The sequence below is a fragment of the Marmota monax genome, unplaced genomic scaffold (genome assembly GCF_021218885.2).
Source record: "Marmota monax isolate L192 unplaced genomic scaffold, Marmota_monax_Labrador192_F-V1.1 WCK01_AAM20220418_F8-fsc00009, whole genome shotgun sequence".
In the NCBI taxonomy this organism is placed as follows: domain Eukaryota; kingdom Metazoa; phylum Chordata; class Mammalia; order Rodentia; family Sciuridae; genus Marmota; species Marmota monax.
In genome coordinates, this window is record NW_026694710.1 from 9194305 (window position 1) to 9212984 (window position 18680).

Below are 18680 nucleotides of genomic sequence, written 5' to 3' on the forward strand. Positions count from 1 at the left end.
ATTAAAACTTAGACCGTTCATAGCAGAAGAAGATGATTTCTCTGGGTTTTACAATGATCAAATGAAAAGTTAATTCCAGAAAATGTGACTTCATTTCATAGCAAAGACTGACTTTTTAAAACTAACTCTTCTACATATTCACTTAGTTATAGACAGCACTAAACATCTATACCCATTCCCTCTCCCCACCTCAATCCCATACCATGGGATCAAGACTTTGTAATGCTTAGGCAATAGAGGGGTAGTGCAGAACATATGTTCTCTGGATCCTAAGAAAGAGAAGAGAGGAAGCTGGCTTTACATGCTCATTCTATTATCCCAACCTGCCAATAATCTAATTCATTCATCTCCAAGGGAGGAGGGGTTTGGAGCCAGCTATAGATCAGGAGCATTACACCAGTTAGAGGCCTCCACCTGGAAGGAAACATTGGAGCTTGATAACATTTTCCCAAATGTCACTCTTCCTTCCTTTTATTTGCCCAATGTTCTGTGGTCTTTTTTGTATCAGTAACAGAACAGTAGAAAGTAGTTGTCAAAATACCTTTACATGGCTGGGGATATAGCTCAGTTGGTAGAGTGCTTGCCTTGTACGCACAAGGCCCTGGGTTCTAATCTCCAGCACCACACACACAAAAAAAACTTTTACATATTTGCCTCTTTTGATCATTATAAAACCCAGAGAAATTAGACATATAGTCACCTATTTTATAAAAAAATTAAAACAATGTGAACTTATTACTGTCATATATTATAGTTAATCTGGTAAACTAAATTTATCTGAGAGGAGGTGGATTCATTTCCTCTTGTTGCTGTAACACGTTTCCACACACTCTGGGGCTTAAAAACAACACTGTTTTATTATCTTATACTTCTGGAAGTCAAAAGTCCTAAAATCAAAGTTCAGCAGGGCTAAATTACTTCTGGACTCTCTAGAGGAGACTCTATTTCCTTGCCTTTTCCAGCATCTACAGTTGCCTGTATTTCTCAGCTCATAAGTTCTTTCCTCCATTTTCAAATTCAGCAGCATAGCACCTTCAGTTCCCTGATTTACATTCTCTTCCTCTCTTTTTCACATATAAGCAACCTCCCCTGTCATAACATTGGGTCATCTGCCAATCCAGGATCATCTCTCTGTCTCAAAATTCTTAAGAACATCAGCAAGTCCCTTTTGTCATGTAAGGTAACATATTCACAGGTTTCAGGGATTAGGATATAAACATCTTTAGGAAGAACTTTTTTTTTTCCTATCATAGGAAGCAGGGAACCATTACTTTGAGAAAAATATGATTCTATTTACTTAGGAAGTACTATCTCTTACTGCACTTATTACAGAAAAAGCAATCACACAAATGTACATATGTACTGAATGTCCAGCACAGTACCTTGCTAAAAGCAAGCATTTAATATTTGAATAAATATATGCATACCACATATTTATGAGAAAAGTTTTAAGGATAAATAACAGTTGAAGTAATTAAAAAACGATTTTCTTATTTTCGTGACAAGCACATTGACAATACCTGAAACCTACTGTTTAAAAGAATGATTTTAAGAAGTCATTGGGATGATCAGCAACATAACACTTCCCCAGGCTTATCTCATTGTATGTCAATGTCTCTCCTGACCCTCCTTCTGAATCTCACTTTCCTTGATGTTTATATCTAAATTGGCAACATCTACATTTATACATATTTTAAAATATTTGTTACATTTGTTCAGGAAAGAAGTACATTTCATTTAAAATTAGGTGAGCTGCAACACTTCTGTATTGTAGGTTCTAGTCAGTAAGAGAAGCAAAATAAAATAAAATAAAATAAAAGGCATAGAGATTTGAAAGAAAGAAGCAAAACTATCTTTATTTATAGATGTTATATATGTAGAAAATCTTGGGGAAGCTGCAAAAAAGGGCAGTAGCAGTAGTAATTGAGCAAGGTCTCAGGATACAAGGTCAATATAAAAATTCATTGGTATGTCTATATATTAACAAAAAACCACTGGAAAGAGAAATTAAAAATACCATTTACAATAGCATCAAAATATGAAATAATTAGAGATACATTTAACAAGATTTATGCACTGTATACTAATACCACAACATACTGCTGTGTAAAATCATACAAGACCTAAAGGGAGAGATATGCCATTTATGAATTAGAAGTCTCAATATTGTTATGATATCAATTGTCCCCAAACTGATTTATATAACCAATGCTCTCTCAATAAAAATCCCAGCAGGCCTTTTTTTTCCCCTTCTCATTTTGGTACAAATTAAAAAACTGATCCTAAAAGTTATTTAGAAATGTAATGAATCTAGAATAGCCAAATTAGTTTTGACACAGGCAAACAGTTAGAGGTCTTACCCTACCCAATTTAAAACTTGCTATATGGCTATAAAAATCAAGACTGTGTGGCATTGGAATAAAAACAGGCATAAACCCATGAAACAAAACAGAAAGTTCAGAAACCAGCCTACACATACATGCAAATTGGTTTTGAACAAAGTGCAGATGTAAAAGGAAAAGATAGTCTTTTGAGCAAATGGTGTATATATGCATATGTAAAAACATGAGCTCAGTCCTCTACTTGCACCATATACAAAAATTAACTTAAAAAATGGATTGTAGACTTAAATCCATAAAGTTCCTAGAAGAAAATATCGGAAAAAAAATTTTGTGACCTGGAGTTATGATGAGATTTCATAGAATGCCAAAAATATAAATAATAAAAATAAATTAAACCTCAACAAAATAAAAACTTTAGCTCTTTAAAAGAATAATTAAAATTATGAAATAATTATAAGCTCGGAGAAGATTTTTGCAAAACACAATGTAGCCTAAGTAAAGAATTCTTACAATTTAATAATAAGACAATCGATTAAAAGTGATCAAAAGATTTGCACTCTTGACAAAAGAATATTGTACATATAAATGGAAAATAAGCATGAAAAGATGATCAACCTCATTAGTAACTAGGGAAATCCACACTAAAACTAATTATTAGAATTACTAACATGTTAATACCAGTGTTGGTAAGGATATGGAATAACTGGAACTTTTAGAGATTGCTGGTAGAAATGTAAAATGGTAGAGCCATTTCAGAAAAAATTTGAGGGCTTTTTAGAAAGTCAAACATGTGCTTGTATATTATATAGAAATTATACTACTACACATTTGCCCCAGAGAAATGAAGATATATATCCTTATGAAGACTTGTATTCAATAATAAAAAGGAATGAACTATTGATTACATAATAACATGAAGAAATCTTAAAACATTATGTTGAATAAAAGAAGCCAGACACAGAAGAGTACACATGCTGAAACTCTAGAAAAGGGAAATCTGGAAGTAGATCACTGAGTATTTGGAGTGAATGTGTGTATAAATGGGAAGGGGCACAAAAAGAACTGTTTTGGATGATAAAAATATTCTGTACCTTGATTGTGACAGTGGTGGTATGGGTACATATATTTGTCAAAACCTAAGGAACTGCACATTTAAAATGAGTTTTATTTTAAAACATATAATTTTATTGTATATAATTATACCATAATAAAGTTGACTTAAATGAAAAAAAAATTAAGTGAAGCATTTGCAGTTTTTTCCCCTGAAAATAATTCTTTTTTGAACTTCCATAGGCAATGTCTCAAATCAACGTGGTAGACAAAATAGTTGGGTAACACTGGATAGGTAAGTTATTATTTGAACACAGAAAGTTCCTTTATCAGTAAAATAAGTGAATTAAATTAGATGACTTCACTTGTTCATTTAATAATCACTTATTAAGTCTACTATGGGGCAAGCATTATGTTAGATTCTAGAGACTTAAAGCTAAAAAAACCAAAACATTTTCTACTAGACAAGGCATCTCAGAATAGCAGAAAAGAAAGATGAGCTAACATATGATCATGATATAACATATGTATATTAAGGGTTGGAGGAGGGTTCATGAGAGGAGTAGTCTTCCCTGTGTTGGGTTTTGAGGTACAAGTTACAGTTAGATAGAGAGAAGAGAAGGCATTCTAAGCAGAGGGAGCTGAGCAAATGACCAAAGGCAAAATATATACCCTGTGTTAGGTACTTCAAGTAGCTTAGTAGGTCTAAAATGTAGACCTACTAAGGTCCTTGTAAGATCATGGTTGCATCTTGATTGAAAGAAGGTAACAAAATTCTACTCTAGTTTGAGCAGTGCGTAGGCAGAGGTTCTGTACCTAATGGTACCCATATTTAAAAAGGTGATCACCTAAAAGGGAAATAACTGTCAGCAGTTAGGATCCTTCTGTTGCAAGGAAAATCCTATGGCTCATGTAACAAAATGGCCCATGGGAAGCCTGCAAAGACAAACAAGAGCTTTTCATTCTCCATTCCTAGGTTGCAAAAGCTCAGACCCTGCATCCTTTTTCACAGACAGTGAAAGTTCCCTGAAAGTTTAAACCAAGTCTTCTAATAGTGTTTCATTGGCTTTCACTCCTTGCAGACAGCCTGGATCCTGGGGCAATCCCTGTGGCCAGGGGAGGTTGGGAGTAGCCTCACCTGAAGCACATGGGGGACGGGGCAGAACTCCAAATAAAAATTAGAGACTTTGTGGAAGAAGGGAGTCTATAGATATGGAAGGGGAATTATGTTTCAAGAAAAACATCCAAACAATTTTGGATCACGTGAGAGGATACAAACTCACATGGACAAATTTCTTCTTGTAACTTCTACATGTAAGATGAGTCAACAAAAATTTCCTTGGGAATAAAGTGACAATCAGAAAAAAAAAAACCCTCAATATTATAAGCACCATATGAACAGATGAACAATTTTACGGAGAACAAAGAGAGGGGAGTAATGCTAATTTATAAGCTCCAGGGTATCTTTACAACAGAAGAAAGTTTTTGAGGGGCACCTTTAAAAATGGAGAGGATCCCTCTGGCAGAGACAAAATGAATAGCTGCAGCTGGTCTAGGATCAGCATGCAATCTGGTGATGCTGAAGTTTAGGATAATGGATCAGTGTGGGAGCATAAAAATGGGAAGATCCAGCTGTGAAGAATTATTCCTGTGATGCTACAGAATCTGGACTTACCCTTTAAGCAAAGAGGAGTTGGTGAATTTTTTTAGGCATAGAAATGACCCAATCAAATCTGCATTTACAGAATTATAGGAATAGATTAGACACTTTTTGAGACAAGAAGGAAGAAATTAAGCATGGGGAACAAAGTTAACTTTTGAAGTTGAAGGCTGAGGAGGCTCAAGCCTAATGGTTTCTAGTTTCCTTGGAAAATAGGAGAGAGTGCATGCTGAGTGTAACAGGGTGCTATGCAGTTAAGACAAGCTGTAAATTTCAATTATGCAGAACACTGCATTATCACACATTCAGATAAAAAGATTATTAAATAAGCTCTTCCAAATATTAGGTCACAGCATATAACATTAGTGGGTCAACTGAAATCTAGCAGAGCCAAACATAATTTGCCCAGGCTATTTCTTCATCAGTGCCAATGGCCATTGATAGAATAATTACCACTGCTCACTCAGATACTGGGATCACTGGCAGTGCAGATGTGAAGTCAGTGTTAGTGGCAGATAGGAGGTGACATGGGAGAATGCAAATGGAAGGAAGACAAGCGAGGTAGTGTGAGGAAGTGCTGCTAGAGTTAGGAAGAGCCTGATTTCCCCTTCCAGTATTCCAAAAAGTAGCAAAGAGCAGGGCATACCAGAGAGGTTTGCGATAGCAGTAAAACATATGGTTGCTTACCAGGTTTGGTTTTGGGATTGAGATTCAGAATTACGGCTAGAGCCACCTGTACCAAATGAAAGAATCTTCTATGTCATAGTCCACTTATTTTCTTAGAGACATAGTCTTAAATTTTCAAGAAAAAAAAATAATACAAATGCTAAAGTAATTGGGCATTCTTCATATATTATCTGTACCATTTGACTTTAAAATGTCACATATGAAATTAGTTATCAACCATATCTTATATTTGCTTGGTGCTTTGCAGTTTAAAAAATCATTTTCAAATATATATTTTTTATTTGTTCTTATATAATCTTGTAAGGTAAACAGAGCAGATACAATAATTTTCTACTGTCCATTTCCCTCCCATCCCTAAATTGCAGTTAACAGAGATTTAATTATTTAGGTACTTATAGCTAGGGCCAAATCCACAATATTCTGTATTAGACTACAACATCACCTCTTTTTAAAAAGCTTATGAATATTCTAAAGAAGGAAGCCAAATATGGTAGTATCTGTACACATTTGACAGTGATCATTTAAACCACACTTTCTTCCCAATATTCTTGTCATCTTTTTAGAATGAGGGAGGTGAGTGATAACATTCATAGATGTATACTTATCCTCTCCATGTATGTGCATTTGTACATGTTCAATGGCAAAGCATGTTATAAATGTGTCACCTTCAAAAGCAGTAAAATGGAATTTATTAAGAATCAATCAGGTGTGATAGTCTTCATGGAAAAAAAATCAATCACAATATTTACTACTTAGAAAGTCAACAAATACCTGATGAATATAACTATATAAGTAGATTTTCAAATCAATAAACTAGTTATACTAAACTTCATCACCTTTAACGTTTTGTGCTAAATTTCATACATTTCCTAATATATACTGTCAAAATAAAATATTCATGAAATACATTTGGATTAAGCTTAATAAAATCCTAGTCAATAAGAATCTTATCTATTGATTTACAGTTTTACTAAAGTGATTAGCCTCTTGACTTTGAACCTATAGTCAGAAGACAATGGGTTTTGGATTTTTTTTCACATACTATTATTCCATATTACTGAAAAGGTGGTTCTTTAGAAAGTAATATAAAATAAGGCTCTAGACTTATAATGAAGACCAAAATACAACACAATGCCTTGCATCATGGCTTCAGTTCTGGGTTGAGTGTCTATCTCAGCTGCTCGGCCTAGAAGTGGATCTTGTTAACTCAAGCTCCAGCAGCAATGGATGTGGTTTTGGTTCTTCTTTCCCTTCATTCCTTGGGGTGCCCTCTTTGTGTTCTTCTAGAAAAAAAGAACCTGACAACAGTCCTCAGCTTCTAAACAAGAGATGGAAGATTGAGAAGTGCAGAGGGAAATCTCTATAATGTTCTGACTTTCAGCGAGTGACGAATAAAATATTGCTAGATGGAGAAAATAGTATTAAACCTTTCCCAGTAGAGATGCTTAAGGGAGAAATAAAATGGAGAGGGCAGAAAATCCCTAGTGAGTGAAAAGTTATTAATATCAAAAGTGTACCTTTTTCAGGCCTTCTCACATCATATTCTACCCCTGGATCTGGGGGAAGAGCAACTTGTAAGACATTTACAAACATTTATAATACATTATCTAGGGATAAGTTTATACACTGACATAAAAGAATTGTCCAAGAAGCTACATGACCTCTTGAAGTTTATTACAGCATCTTTAGTTCTTATTGCATATATTTTTACAAGCCTTTAACAAGTCAGGATTATAGATATAGTAAGCTCAATGTAGCATAAGTTATGTTTATTGCTTCTCTCTTGAAAATCAGCAGCATGCAATGCAATATTTGGTGTGCAGAATTATTGTTTCAAAAAGTGAAAAATGACTTAGCTTTAACAGGAGGGAACATGATCTTTATTGGCTTATATGCAAAATTTAATTTTGGTTTTATGCAGAGTTTGCATAGTTCATGATTAGTTTCTAATGAAAAACTAGATGTCTTGTCAATGACCTTGAAGAAATCAGGTGACAGTAGCAAACAGGAAAATTTGAAGAAGTGGCATAACTTTTAAAGTAGAAAGGTCAGCAAGGACTGCCTGAAATAGAAAAACGAAAAAAATTATTAATTGCAAAGTGAAGTATAGGAAATAAGATACAATAAAAACACCATTACAATGCAGTTTTGGCATGATTTATCTTAAATCTCTGTATGAAAGCTACAACTCCCCTCTTTTCTGAATGCATGTTAGTACATGTGCACAAAGCTAAAATGTGCAGTAGAAAATAACCTAGACCTTCACAGCCTGAGCCTTCTTCAAATATACAAGGTAGCAAGAGTTTATAAGAGGTCTAACATTTCAACTTGCTTCTATAAATAAACGTACATTATGAATCCTAGACCCGTTATTATAGTCTAAGGAGTAACTGACTTCAGGAAATCATTTTGAGATGGAATTAATATTTATTCAGTTGCAAGACACATAAACATCCTCTTCCCTTAAATAAACCATGTTGGCAGCTATTTTAAGGATAAAATTTACATTTCTATTAGTGGTAACTAATAGAATAATATGGTAAGCCCTATTAATTGAACCATATTTCAGGTGTAAATTGTACCATTGAAAATAAATCAGCTTTAAATAACTAACTCACAATAAAAATAACCAAAAAAGCTGATATGTCTTTATTATTATCATCCACACACACACACACACTTTAACTCTTTCAACTGGCTTTTCTCTATTCTATAACATATGGATGTAAACAATAATAAGAAAACATAACACAGCTTCGATAGTTTCTATTAAAATTACTAGGTATCTGCTTGCTATAATGGTAATAATGGTTTTCTATAATAAACTCATATATGGTCCCTTCATAAGAAGGTTGTTTTCAAGGGATTTAGGGAAATATGAACACTTAATATTAGCTCAGAACTTAGAGGTTTTACCAGAGTTAAAAAATGGGCTGCAAGTGTGTCCTATGCATCAGATACTAAAGTGACTGAGCCTGGCAATCTCTCAGGAACTATTTCCATCCCATCTGAGTGAAACTTATCCTTACTTCAGCTGCAGCCAGTGATGTCACCTCCATCAGGTTCACTGCTCGGAAAGCAAACACAGCAGCTGCCAGGACTGGAAAAGAATGCACACTATTTCAACTGCAGGCCTACTCAACAGCTGGCAAAGTTCCTGCTATGCCCACAAGACACTCAGAAAGCTCAGGACCAGTGCTTGACACAGCTGCACCCCTGCATTCTGAGTTAAGATCTTGTGATAAAAAGAAACTGTCTACCGTAGAGATCCGTGACTGAAGGCTAGACAAACTAAATGCCAGTTCAGGGAAAAGGAAAATTCAATGGTCCTAAAATAGTCATTTTATACAATGTTTCTTTCATACCTACAACTAAATTATAACAGTTTTTACATGGCATGAAGCTCTAAGGACTGTCCTATAAAATAAAGGTTTATTTTGACACAGGTGTTTCTTATTAATGCCTTGGGGAGCTTCAGGAAAGTCAATGAAAGCCAAATTTGTAAGTATGTCAGATTGCATTTTATATGTACCCAGGAAGTTTCCTGATGGAAATACAACTTTTTTTCTGAAAAAATGCTTTTATAGTATTTGATTATATTTATATTTTATATACTCAGCATTGATCTCTTCATGTTACAAATGGATATTTCTGTGGGAGGACTGCTCTGGGACTGATCTTGACACATTAATGTTGGCTATAGGAAAAGGAAGATGAAATTTTGAAAAGTGGATTATAGAACAATTTGAACTTTAATAATATACATTACATAGAAAATACAGATATTATTTCCATTAAAAATCTACATAAGGGCTGGGGTTGTGGCTCAGCGGTAGAGCACCTGCCTAGCATGTGTGAGGTGCTAGGTTTGACCCTCAGTACCACATAAAAATAAATAAGTAAAATAAAGGTATTGTGTCTAACTACAACTAAAAAAATATTTTAAAAAATCCGCATAAGGTAAAAGTCATGCTAAAATTAACCACTTATTAATAAATAAATTACCATAAAACTATATGTGAAAATGAATCATGAACAATAGAAGAACCCACGTAAAGTAAGAGGTAGGTGACCCACATAAGGAGATGGAATTGCCTGGAGACCGTGCTTGATTTCTTCCCTTTATTTCCCCCATCACCAGTGGTAGTAGTGCTTTCTCTACTCATCAATTCATTGAAATTTAGGAGACTAGTTGTGATAGATATTAAGAATTATTTGGAACCTGGTTCTAGGTATATTACAAACTTCATGCAAACGTGAATTTTTAAAAATACATTTTACTATGAAAATAATAATAGTTAATTCTTATACCAATTCTATAAATTAAATACTATTAGCTCAATTTTCCTAATGTAGAAACTGAGGCACAGTGAGCTGGGGAAATGTTTAGAGTCACTCAGGTAGAAAACAGTAGAGCCAACAGTCTTCTCTGGCTCTGCATCTATGCACCTAACCACTGCATGGTGCCACTAATGAGACTGAGGTAAGCAGTAGTCACTCATCCCTGACATAAAAATCCATATGCTTTCCTATGCAGGATGTGTTCTTCTGCCCCTCAGAATGGTTCCACAGAGATGGCATGCAGGATGACACCATGGTGTCCTGGCCATGGCAGCAGGTGGTTTGTGCTTGAGGAGTGGCTATCAGGAGGGAGGCTTCTTAATTTCCCAAGGCAGGGTGGGGTGCAACCAATGATTGGGAAGCTCAGGCACTTTTTTAGGGAACAAGAGATTTTGGAAAATCTGGCAAAAAACATTAGAACCAGTTAGAGGAAAATTCTCAAGAAAAAAGCATAGTAGTAAAACAATTTAAATTCAAATCATCTGCAACTATTCAATGTGTAACAAAGATTTGGGACAAAGAATTTGGGACAAAGAATTTTTCTTTAACTGAAAAAAAGAAAAGTATTTTAAAGTCATGGAGCTCCATGTTTATAAGCATATCAAAGGAAACCATTTTCTATGGGCCAGTTATGTAGCTTCTTAATATCTGGACTCATAGGAGGAACTAGGAACATGATCACTACTGCCTTGTCTGTGTATAACTGAACTGAGTTGCTGAAAGCTTGACAGGACGTGCAAAGTTTCTACCATATCAGAAAAGACCTTTACATGGTGGGAAGTTGTTTTGCCAAGAGCAGATAAGAGAAGGGGAAGAAAGCACTTTACTAACTGACCTCAGCATCCACAATGCTTATGTGCTCATAACCTTTATTTATCTTGTGTCACATCACAGAAGTTCCTTTCTGTTTGCTTCATGTTTAATCTGCCCAGTCCTTCTGCAGAACAGGTTTGTTTGCCAAGGAGAAAAGATCGATACTTCTGGATATTTCTGATCAAAATCATGCTTTGTACAAAATGTGGACACTGTAATATTCATGTCTTATCTTTTAAACTATTCTCATTAATTATACTATTATGAACATGGACACCATTGCTTTAAATTGTTCTTTAAAAGGCTCTAATTTGCAATTTAAGCCAGAGATATTTATTAAGATATTCTTAAATACCAATAACTCACTTGATCCAAAAAGGTGGTCCCAAAATACTCATACTAAAAATGTATGCAATAAAATGAATTTGGGGCTGGGATTGTGGCTCAGTGGTAGAGCGCTTGCCTAGCGTGTGGTGAGACCCAGGGTTTGATCCTCAGCACCACATAAAATAAATAAATAAATAAATAAATAAATAAATAAATAAAACAAGGGTATTGTGTCCAACTACAACTAAAAAAAAATAAATATTATAAAAACCCGAATTTGTATACTTCCATATGAAATTATCTACTCCTGTGGCTTTTTACCTGAATTCCATGAGAGGGGAATTCAGATTTATCCAGTTTCATTTCTAGATGTTCTAGAATTCTTTCCTGTTGATTTTTAAAAAGATACTCAGGTAAAGTAGATGAATGAAATAGTGCAGGTTACTTTTCCACCTATTCATCAGTATGTTTTTCATTAATGTATTTAGCTCATAGCATAGTGCCTGGTTTAGAGAAAATACAGTATTCCACAGACATCTATTTTTTTTTTTCCTTCAGGCTGCTAGAAGGTGATAAGGCATAGGATGAGAGATTTTAAATTGAAAGAGGCCTCGAAGGCTTTCTAATTCAATATTTTTTTCAAGTTACAAAACCTCTTGATTTGTCAGGTGACAGTTTAAGAGCTCTTTCTACTTTTAGAAAGTTCTAGTTATTAGAAAGTACTTTCTTATACTGAGCTCCCTTCTTTTAAAGTTTTAATTTTTTTTGAAATGATATCAAATGCTATATATGATACTCAAAAAAGTATTTGGCATACCCAGAGTAAGGCTATTTGGTGAACTGTCTACAGTCCTGTCACTTGAGAAAATAGTAGCAGAAAAGGAGGCTGCATAGTTTAGAAATGGAAGACTTTGGGGAGAGGTGAGGATACAATAGTAGAAAAAACATAAAAATAACCTTGGTTTATAAGGAGTACATTTAAACAAGTCATATTATCCAGAAATGAAATGGACCTCCTGCTAAGGCACACATTACCCAATACTGAAGGGTTCAAACAGAGGATAAGAACTACTTGTCAGAAATGTTTGAAAAAGTTACCCTGATGTCCTTTAGCATTCCTTCTATCTCTAGATTACACATATCACTGTCATTTGGTCAAAAAAGAAGAGGGAAGACCATTTTTTTCTCACTCATATTTGTATGGGCTTTAAAAAAAGCTGAGAGAAGGATTCTAGGAGTTAAAAACATCCCAGTCAGTGAGAATCTCTGATTACAACAGGGGTGCTATTTATCTTCATGGTACTTTATTATTATTCTAATTTTCATTTTTAAAATGCCACCCAGTTATTATAAACCTCTTAGCATTCAAAAAATGTTAATATGGTACCTAGAGAATATTTGAGCCATATTTTCCTTCAACTAAGCAATATTTCCAACGTAGTGCATACAGTGATTTTAAAATATTAAATATTTCAGGTAAGGAAGAAAATAGTAGGCCAACTTTTCTGCTATCAACCTATTGTTAGGAAGATTTCCCAATTATTATTTTTGTTTCCTGATAATCCCAATGATAAAAATAACTGAGTCTACTGCACTTAAGAGAAGCAAAATAATATAATGAGTGCGTATGTTGTGTTATAAATTTGCTTTAATGTATATCTTTTGCATGAACTGCTTAATTATTAATTAGAGATGAATCTGGCTTCCTGAAAAAAAAAAACCAAGAAAAATTTATTTTTGTCAAGAGAGAATACCTAAAAGGGCAAATTCAGACTCTAGAACATAAGTCACAGACTATTAGCAAAACACAAAATGTTTTGAATTCAGTATAACTTGAGACCCAGAAGAACTAGATTTCAGCTCTGCAGGGAAACTCAGTCTTGATTTGGATTTTAGGTACAGTTGAGTAGGGCACAGAGAACAGAATGCTTAAGAAGCTGCCCAGAACTCACAGGTGCTGGGATTTAGTAAGTCCTGGCTAGACTAAGAGACAGGTGAGGAAGAGAGAGAGAAAAGGGCTAAGAAAGACAAAATAGGAGTAGACTGGTATTGGGCAATTAAAAGACTGAAATGTCGACTTCAGAATCTCTGTACTTATCTTCTAAACCAGATAAATATATTAAATGTTTATACATTAAAAATTATACAATAGTAGACTCAATCTCCAATTGTTAGAAAGGAAGGGGACCTTACCATAGAAACAACATGTATTTCACAAAAAAGTATTTACTCTTACCAGCAAGAATTTCCAGAGAGTTATATCCTAGGATTCTATCCCACAAAAGCAAAAGCTGGTCTGTAGCTAAGTATCCAGAGAAAGCTCGAACCATCCATTTAAATGATATGCGAAGTCTGTAGGAAGGAAAAATGAAAATTAATTCTATCACTGGATTTTTTTTTCCTCACAAAAAGGCAATATCAGAACATCCCATCCAAATAATATTAAGGCGATCCTCTGAGAGTCTTAGAGATCACCTGGATATTTAAAACTCCAACCTTTCCCTAAAAGCTGCAAAAGTGCAGCAGTGAGAAACTCCAAGACTTCCAATTAGTATTCTTAGGCTATTAAGAGAAAGATGTTGTACGCTGGGACCTCCTTTATGTTATATCTAGTCTTTATAAAAACTACTTCTACGTAATGTTTTCCCGAGTATAATCAATGAGCTGATCTTCTAATAGTCTTAATTTCAGGCAAGCCAAGATAACCTGAATTTTTATTCAAAATATTTGCTCATTCAAAGGTTTCATATATATTTTTGCTAATGTTTATTTATGTACTTGAATTAAACAATCTTACTTTTCACTCTTGTTTCTGTAAAAATATTTACTTAATGTTTTTTGTTTCTCATGAAAATTCTTGTTTTCTAATAATTATATTTTAAATTGGTACATTATAATTATACAAAATAGTGGGATTCACTATGACATATTTACACATGCACATGACATAATTTGGTCAATTTCATTCTGTAGTTCCACCCCTTTCTCTCCTTTCCTCTCTCCCCGTCACTCCCTTTCTCTAGTCTATTGATCTCCCTTCAAATTTCATGAGACCCCCCTACTCCGCTTTTCCTTTTTTCCCTCCACATATGAGAGCAAACATAAGACTCTTGACCTTCTGACTTATTTTGCTTAACATAATGCTCTTAAATTTCATTCATTCATTTTACTACAAATAACTTATTTCATTTTTCTTTATGCCTGAATAAAACTCTATTGTGTGTGTTCTTAATCCATTCATCTGTTGATAGACACCTGGGCTAGTTCCATAACTTGGGCATTATAAATTATGCTGCTATAAATATGGTCATGTATGTATCCCTATATTATGCTAACTTTAATTCTTTTGGATAAATACCAAGGAGTGGGATAGCTGGGTCATGTGATGGTTCCATTATTAGTCTTTTGAGAAATCTCCATGATTTTATATTTTTTTCGATTTAATAAATTATATTCCTACATTTCAGTCAAATGGCTTTATAGGATGCATAAAATAAAATAATTGACAAGAGTTTTAAAGCACAAATGGCTTTACAGCTATTAACAGACCTTGGAAAAATATTTCTGATTTCAAACCCTTCATTTTAGGGAGGAGGTTATCAGAACTCTGAAAGATCAACCAGAAAATTCAATTAAATTCCATTTTTGCTACAAAAAATTTCTAAGAAGTATGAAATCCCACTATTTATAAGTTACTTATATTATAATTAGTTTCTCTCTGAAATCAGGAAATGAGCTCCTTGATTCTAGTACCTTGGGAGATAACAATCCCTCATATTTCTATATTACCTAAGAGCATCCAATTGATAGACACTGATAAATGCTAGTCAAACTATTTGTTGGAATTACTCTAACATTATATTGCTAAATATCTGTACTACTTTCTTAAGAAAGCAAAAGAGAGCTAGGTATGGTGGCACACACCTGTAAACCCAGGGGCTCAGAAGGCTGAAGCAGGATGATTGCAAATTCAAAACTAGTCTCAGCAACTTTGTGAGGCCCTAAACAACTTAGCAAAACCCTGTCTCAAAATAAAAAATAAAAAGGGCTGGGGATATGGCTCAGTGGTTAAGTGCCTCTGGGTTCAATCCCTGGTACCAAAAAGAAAAAAAAAAAGGCAAAAGAGACCCCAAGGTTCTTGGCTGCTGTCACAGTACTAATTCTCTTAAGACTAAAAAAGACCCCCAAGTTTCAGAAACTTCTCAAAACCAGATAACTATTGGCCTAACATGATGAAGTGCATTTAGGCAATATTATTGACAAATTAAGCTTTTTTGTTGGTTTTAAAGTATCTCCTTATAGACACAAAGAAGCTTTTGGCCACTAGATACCTTTTTTTTTTTTTTTTTTAGAGAGAGAGAGAGAGAGAGAGAGAGAATTTTTTAATATTTATTTTTCAGTTTTTGGTGGACACAACATCTTTATTTTATGTGGTGCTGAGGATCGAACCCAGCGCCCCATGCATGCCAGGCGAGTGCGTTACCACTTGAGCCATATCCCCAGCCCTGGCCACTAGATATCTTAATACTTGAAAATTGCATTTGACTTTTAAGTCTAAATAAATTATTATCTTCAACTAGTTTCATTTCACTAAAATTCTGAATGTATTACACACACACACACATATATAACATATAGATACACAGAAAACAGAACATCTGTTTTTTTTTTTTTTTTTAAATGAAGCTTACTGGGGTATAATTCATGTTAAGTAGAATGTGCCCTTATAAATATATAGTTCTATGAGTTTTAATAAAGAAGAACCAAATGAAAATTGTAGGACTAAAAAATACAATAACCTAAACCCAACCAACCAACCAAACAAACCCTAAAACCCCAGAGAAACAAAAAACCAAATTACTAGATAGATCTGATAGCAAAATGGGAAAGTCTGAGGAAAGAATGAATTTGGGTATAGGTCAACAGAGAAATGTCTAATCTGAATCATAAAGGAAAAAGTATTGAAAAATAATGAATAGAGCTTTGAGGACCTTTGGGACATCATCGAAAGTTAACATTTATGTCACTGTAATCACAGAAGAAAAGGAGAATTTGTATGGTACAGGAAAAAAAATTGAAGGATTAATGGTTGAAAACTCCCCAAATTTGTCAAAAGACATAAATGTATAGATTTAAGAAGCTCAACAAACCCTAAACAGGAAAAATTTTAAAAGTCCATGCCTGGCTACATCATGATTAAACTGCTGAGAACAAAAGATCTTGATAGCAAGCAGAGAAGGATTAAAATTATTTCTTACTGTAATGTTTAGTAGAATTTGCTAAAGAAGCCATCCAGGCCTGGAGTTATTTGAAGTATTATATGATTACTTAAAGATATATACTTTAATCATATGGTACCTATTGAAAACAAATTTTAAAAAACAGTACAAATAATAATTCAATAGCAGAATAAAATTGAATAAAAACTACTCAAATTTCAAAAGTAGGCAGAAAAAAAAAGGATACATGGAACAAACAGAAAACTCAAAATAGTACATTCCATACCAATAACATTATACTATCCACTTAAGAAATAAAGGCCTTGATAATTGATAGGTTAAAAGTTAAAGAAAGAAAAAATATATCATGAGAATTCTAATCAAAAGAAAGTTAGAATGGCTATATTAATCAGGTAAAGTAAATTTATTACTAGGAATAAAGAATGACACTACAAGATAGTAATAGTACCACAGTTCTTCTAAAGACAGACTTTTGAATTATGTAAAGTAAAAACATATATAACAGTGAAAGAAGATGACAACATCCACAATTAAAATCAATAGGAAAAGTAGATAGAAAATTATTAAGGAGGGTATAGAAGTACACAGAAAACTTGTGCTACATTATCAACAAACCTGGTTTTATTGACATTTAGAAAACATCAACACTTGTGGGACGAAAAATTCTTTTCAAGTACACATGGAAAATTTGCCAAGATGTATATGCTAAACTTCAACAAAGTTAGAAGAATTGAAATCATATGAAGTATGTTGTCTAACTGTAACAGAACTAAAATATAAATCAGTAACAGAAAGATATTATTCTTTTCAAATATTTAGAAATTAAACAATATTCTTCCATATAATCAACGGTTAAAGAGGAAGTCACAAGAGAAATTAAGAAGCATTTGTGAATTGAATGAAAATGAAAAGACAACATATCAAAATTTATTAGGTGGGGTAAAGTGATACTTTGAAAGAAATTTATAATATTAATGCTTATATAAGAAATTTATAATATTAATGCTGAAAGGTCCCAATGATCTAAACACCAACTTAAACAAGTAGGAAGATAAGAGCAAATTAAGCCTACAGCAAGTATAAGGAATAAAGGAATAAATAAAATAGCAGAAATCAACAAAATTGAAAAAGAGAAACAAGAGAAAAATCAATATAGCCCTAAACTGGTTCTTCCAAAGATGAATAAACTAAATAAATCTTTAGCCAGAATCATCAAGAAAAAGAGAGAGATGAAACAAATACTAATCTCAACAATCAGAAAGGCGAAGTCAGCAATGATTCTACAGATATGAAAACATAAGTAAGAATAATTAGGGAATATTATGATTAATTATGTGCATAAGTATAATAACTTAGATAAAATGCATAAACTATAGAAGCTCACTCAAGAAGACATGAATAACCTGACTAGTTCTATTGCTATTAAAGAAATTAAACTCAAAATGAAAAACCTTCCAATTGGATCAGTTCATTATGAAAACCTTTGAAAAACTGATTTATACTATGACTATAGGAATTTTAATATTTCCTTCTCCATAAGAATGTCAATGTTTGTCATAAGTCATTGAAATTTGTTCCTTTTAATGATTAAAGTGTATAAATTAGACTAGGAAAAAATACCAGAATTTTAGTTTTTTAGCAATAAACTAAATGTGCTCAATTTAGTGAAAAAAACATAGTGTAGGGAAGACAAATACTACACTATTTTATTTCCCCTTAACTCTTTCAGTGGCCTCAGAGTAAAGCTCTTTTCAAATGGTGTCTTTTTAACAGAGAAACATGGTAGCTCAGAGGAGAAGACAGGAACAAAACACTGATAAATCATTTTAAAACTTCAGACATGGTATTTAAAAAGAGACAAAACCAGGGACTGGGGGTGTAGCTCAGTAGTCGAGCGCTTGCCTTGCATGTGTGAGGCACTGGGTTCAATCCTCAGTACCACATAAGAATAAATAAATCAAAAATGAAGATATTGTGTGCATCTACAACTGAAAAAAATATTTAAAAAAAGAGACAGAATCTATAATATTGAAGTCCAGAGCTATTCACCTATAACTAATACTGAGATCAGAGGAGAAAATTCAAACTTCTAGAAGGAGAAATCATAGGACAACCATTAGGTAGTTAAACAATTTGGTTTCCTTTAACAAAAGACTTTAATCTGTAGAACTTTCATAGGATGTTCTCTGATCAATTTATTCTATCCTGGCTTAATTTTAG

General features: G+C 33.5%; 1 protein-coding gene across 3 annotated transcripts in view; it reads right to left on the bottom strand.

The window, feature by feature from the left end:
- Positions 1-7392: 7392 nt before the first annotated feature.
- Tbc1d19 (TBC1 domain family member 19) overlaps positions 7393-18680 on the bottom strand; it is a 129631-nt gene continuing 118343 nt past the window's right edge. For all 3 annotated transcript variants that reach the window (XM_046423791.2, XM_046423790.2, XM_046423792.2), the window contains 3 exons: positions 13457-13572; positions 8769-8839; positions 7393-7801 (listed from right to left, as the gene is read on the bottom strand). In XM_046423791.2, the coding sequence (XP_046279747.1) occupies positions 7727-7801; positions 8769-8839; positions 13457-13572 (262 nt within the window). In that variant the 3' untranslated portion in view covers positions 7393-7726. The remainder of the gene's footprint in view (positions 7802-8768; positions 8840-13456; positions 13573-18680) is intronic.